Source organism: Sinocyclocheilus rhinocerous, unplaced genomic scaffold (genome assembly GCF_001515625.1).
Source record: "Sinocyclocheilus rhinocerous isolate Xijiao unplaced genomic scaffold, SAMN03320098_v1.1 scaffold708, whole genome shotgun sequence".
Taxonomy (NCBI): Eukaryota; Metazoa; Chordata; class Actinopteri; order Cypriniformes; family Cyprinidae; genus Sinocyclocheilus; species Sinocyclocheilus rhinocerous.
The window spans coordinates 900,520-905,568 of record NW_015635523.1 but is presented as its reverse complement, the minus strand read 5'-3'; the positions used below and the strand labels follow the sequence as shown (position 1 = coordinate 905,568).

The window sequence follows — 5,049 nt, the reverse complement described above, 5'->3', positions numbered from 1 at the left end:
TATTTTAGACAGAGGTTCTGGAGCCAAGCGTCAAAGGACACAAGCACAGGCCACTGTCTCATGCTACACAAAACGTCCCCCGCTGCGCCTGGTACCTCACGCAGGGCAAAAGCGAAACGAAAGAGGCATACTTTACTCTCAGGCCCCCTACAGGAAAAACGACTGCCTTGTTACCCACATTTATATAACTTCGCGGAATAACCATTAGAGGAAAAGTAAGAAAACAATGATGCTACTGTAAGTGCATGTGTAGGCGTCCACAAACGAGAGTGTATCTGTGTGTGACTGAGAGTAAAGAGGGAATGAGAAATCAGGCATGAGCGAGATGGGAGAGGGATAATGACTGAAACAGAGGGAATAGAGAATCGAGCCGAACTTACATTTGATTTGTTGATTAACTACTTATCTAAACAGGCCACCAAATCTGATTACATAGACCAGACTGCATGCTGATTGCATTACCAGACGATTGCATCTCACCACGGATTCCCAAAACAACTCCAGCAGAAAAATGAGACGTGCAAACAGCAGCCAGATTAGGCTAATAATAATATTTATAGTTCAATAAAAACTAAAACATTTAAACACTTAAAACTAGTTTATTACTAACTAAAATTATTAAATAAGAAGTAACACCTAGCCTATGGATTAGCTGCATAAACATTCTGATGTTTGCAAAACGGTCCAAAAAGCATTTAAAATGAAAAAGTACATAACATGAAACGTATATATATATATATATATATATATATATATATATACACACACACTTATAATGTAAATAATCAGTGACTTACTTCAAGACAGCACTGTCTCCTTGTCTGACAGTGATGTTGTCCTTTAAATAAGATTCTCCGCTTCTCGCTGGCACTCCTGCGGGCACAAGGAACAGCAGTCTTAGAGCCACGACAACCAGGCATTTCCACTGCAGCTCAAAATAACCAGTTATGCCCATTTTTTCCGTCAGAAAACTCAGAAACTTCCGTCCGCAAAAAGAAGCGTATGACTGAAGGAGCGTAAATGTGATTCCCCTCGGAACGCAGCGTCCACTTTGTATTCCGTCCTCTAAATATCTCCAAAAGTATTCGTTTTACTCAGTGTTACTGACAGGAAATCCTTCAAAACGCTCGTAAATATTCCTTGAAAGTTTTCAGCAGTCGGGTGAAACGTTTTTTCACGCGTTTTCAGACACACGGAGGTGCTGTACCGAGTCTTCAGAGGCAGCACATATGTTGCTCGCGCTCTTAAAGATGCTTCAGCCTCGTTCTGAGCCTCGTCGGTTTCAAAATCACTTTAATTGGACCCGTACAAACTGAACGCGACTGCGAGAGGATGTTCAGTGCGTGAACACCTCCGAGGGTGCTGAAGCGGGTTGGCTGTGTGTGGAAAGAAGCAGAAATACGCCTGAAGACCGAGAGAACGCGCTCGGTGGTGCTCTTATGCACGGATAGGTGAGGAAACTGACTACCCGTCAGTTCCTGTGTCTCCCTAAGTAGGGCTGAACTCTGGGTGAACGCATGCGGAGAAGACACCATACACGCGTTGAGGTCAACACAGATAATGGGGAGAATATTTACTCCAAACACATTCAAATAAATAATATATTTATTGTGGACAACTGGGCAATTATTTATTTGTCTATCTATCTATCTATCTATCTATCTATCTATTTCTTTCAAAACCCCTTTAAAACCAGCAAACATGCTAGTTTTGTAGACCAGCTAAGACCATCTTTAGATGTTTTTTTCCGGCCGTCGATTAGTACTGCATACTAAAAAGAAACAATATGCGATTATGAAATTAGACTTGCGGAAAACATCCTTTTCAGCAACATTTAATCATTAAAGTTATCGTTTTTAGCCTTGCATGAAATATAATCCATGATAAGGAGATTACAGTGGGCAGAATCCAAACATTTTATGTGGTGTGGAATTTATTTCAGATTATCATTCTCATATCCATATACCACAGTCTTAAGATAATCTTTAACTAATCACTGCACTTAAACTGGTTTATGTTTACATTGATGGTAGATTTACTTCAGCAAAAGAAATGCAGAAGATAGAGGTTTAAATGGGGTTTATTGATTGAATAGAGTTACTTGACCATTTTACCAGAGATTGTTACATTAAAATGATGATGAACATGCCAAGTGGAAGTATGGCATAAGATAAGATTTAATTAAAAAATATATATCTTCCTCTGATGCAACCTGGTACTTGAGAAGCTGATTTGATTCAAGTGTTTTTTAATTAAAACCTGACTGACCTAAGCAAATTGTAGATCTGTTTAGGTAATTAGTAGTGTGAATCCACGCTTCAGTGTAATTCAGTAGAAAATGATACCCTTGATTTGATAATAATTCTGGGAGAAGGGAAAACAACAGAAGTCTTCTTATCCTTAACACCTGAACCGATTGATTTAGCAGAAATGTGGAAAATCCAACCATTCGACCATTCGTACCACCATTGTGGACACAATGAACCAATTATCTTTCTTTGTTTAATTGTTTTTCGGTATTTCTGGAGGAAGCTCAGTTGTGTTCAATCCCAGAGCTCTGGGTGGGCGGATGAAAGAATGTTTCATTTCACTGTTTTTGTTGTGAATCAGTCACGATGAGTTCACATCTTTGTTATAAATGTATCTATAGTTAGCATTTCAATTCAGGTCAGTTGATGATCTTGCACCATAATGTGCATATTCAGTGTTAAAACGGGTCACCAAGTAAATGGATGCTCAGATATGGATCATCAAGATTCACAAATTAAACTTATGCTCTGCTCTGCTGTAAGCAAAAGGTCTTCCATAAACCTGCACAGTGTATTTCTACACACAGGACAGTTCATATTGCTCAATAAACACCACTAATATAAACAGACATAAAGATCTAACGAGTACGAGTACGAGTACAGGAGGCCAGTATCGGGCCCGATACCGATACCAGTATCGGTATCGGTGCATCCCTAATAATAATTCTGGGAGAAGGGAAAACAACAGAAGTCTTCTTATCCTTAACACCTGAACAGATTGATTTAGCAGAAATGTGGAAAATCCAACCATTCGACCATTCGTACCACCATTGTGGACACAATGAACCAATTATCTTTCTTTGTTTAATTGTTTTTCGGTATTTCTGGAGGAAGCTCAGTTGTGTTCAATCCCAGAGCTCTGGGTGGGCGGATGAAAGAATGTTTCATTTCACTGTTTTTGTTGTGAATCAGTCACGATGAGTTCACATCTTTGTTATAAATGTATCTATAGTTAGCATTTCAATTCAGGTCAGTTGATGATCTTGCACCATAATGTGCATATTCAGTGTTAAAACGGGTCAGCAAGTAAATGGATGCTCAGATATGGATCATCAAGATTCACAAATTAAACTTATGCTTTGCTCTGCTCTGCTCTGCTGTAAGCAAAAGGTCTTCCATAAACCTGCACGGTGTATTTCTACACACAGGACAGTTCATATTGCTCAATGAACACCACTAATATAAACAGACATAAAGATCACCATGAAGGAATGCAAACAGAAAGAAAAAAATACATGTGAATCTACTGCCGTCTTGCAGAGACAGATATGGCACGAAGCGGGTCACACTGGCTGTTTGTGATATAACTACAGTCACTTTTGATTAACTGCTGTCTGCCTTGTGCCGCAGTTCTGTTAGTTGCAGAGGCTGCAATTACATAGAATTACCTGTCCATCTCTGTTTAACCAGCTATCCATCTGTCAATCCAAATTACTGACCTTTTTTTTCATCCATGCCAAAATGGCCACAAACCCCTTTAAATCATAATGCAGTGTAGCAAATTGCCACATTAAAACACAATATATGGTTACAGGTGTGTGTTTAGGTCATTTTATATTTTTGCTTAAAATTCAATCCAATCAGAGTTGGAACTATGCATTTTATAATATAGAGTGCAATAGTGCCCATCCAGTTATCAGAAGACTTGGTTCCAGAAGTATTTTTCCCATTTATTTTTTTTCCATAGGGATTTTTAAAAAAAAGTCTTATGTTATGCATAAAATTTTAATTTGATGCCAAAATGTCTATGAAAATCTGACAAAAAGACAAGGTACAAAACTGTGTGCTTTAGTGAGGAAAAGATGGGAGTGGGCGGAGCTAAAGAACTATTTCCATGCACTTTGCTCACTGCGACTCTGATTGGTGGAATTTTCTACACAGAATCATGTGTACTGTAGGTTTTCGCAACAAATTCTGCTATTAAACACAATTATTTGTTGAATTATTGTGAATAGATGGTTTCATAAATGCATATACCACCATTTCTTAACCTCAGAGTTCACAACAGGTTTATCAGTTATTGTAAAAAAAAAAAAAAAATTCCTATGGAGAAAATTTATTGAGTTTTTACATTCAGAACACAACTGTTGCGCTCTATTTAAAATGTTACTCCGGTTGAGCCATTCCTGGTAGATAACATTAATTCAGCTAGATGCATTGGAATGAGAGCTAAAATCACTTCAGTTTGAAGGAAGCTATGTTGAAAATGTCAATTATCATTCCGCATGGTTATGCAAATGATGTTGAGGGAGACGACGAGTTAATACAGCTGGTATAGCTGGAAATATCTGACGCTCAATCTCCGGTTGGCATTCAGAGTCACTCAAAACTATTCATGTGCGTTCACTTTCGTACTGTCACCTGATGTTCAATGTCCCCGTCTGTAGTGTCTAGCGTTAAACTATCAATTTGTCAAATGCAGACTTGATAAAAAGTGACTTCCGTACATTTGTGCATGATTTTGTGTGTATGTTTTCTAATTACTGGTGCCTTAACTTAATTGTTGACATGCCCCAGTATCTACGGAGAAGGAAAAGAGCTCTTTAACTTGCTTTTTAAACAATAGGCCAAATTATGAATGCAACCTAAACAGCTGTTGCAGACACATTGAACAAATTAGCATAGTTTTGCAATATCCAACATCTCTAAAGGACTAGAAAAAGTGGTTTTGCGCTCTATTATTAAAAGTATGTATGTTTGTAAGTTGAAAAGCACTACAAATCCGTTAAAACTGCTTTTA

The 5,049-nt window shown here is 38.0% G+C and overlaps 1 protein-coding gene across 3 annotated transcripts in view; it reads right to left on the bottom strand.

Moving 5' to 3' along the window:
- Nucleotides 1-5,049, bottom strand: part of opcml (opioid binding protein/cell adhesion molecule-like) — a 146,053-nt gene that overhangs the window by 77,783 nt on the left and 63,221 nt on the right. For 2 of the 3 annotated variants that reach the window (XM_016561371.1, XM_016561372.1), the window contains exon 1: nucleotides 798-1,442. In XM_016561371.1, coding sequence (XP_016416857.1) covers nucleotides 798-955 — 158 coding nt within the window. In that variant the 5' untranslated portion in view covers nucleotides 956-1,442. Of the gene's footprint in view, nucleotides 1-797; nucleotides 1,443-5,049 lie in introns of those variants that run through there. The other variant, XM_016561373.1, reaches the window with a different exon arrangement.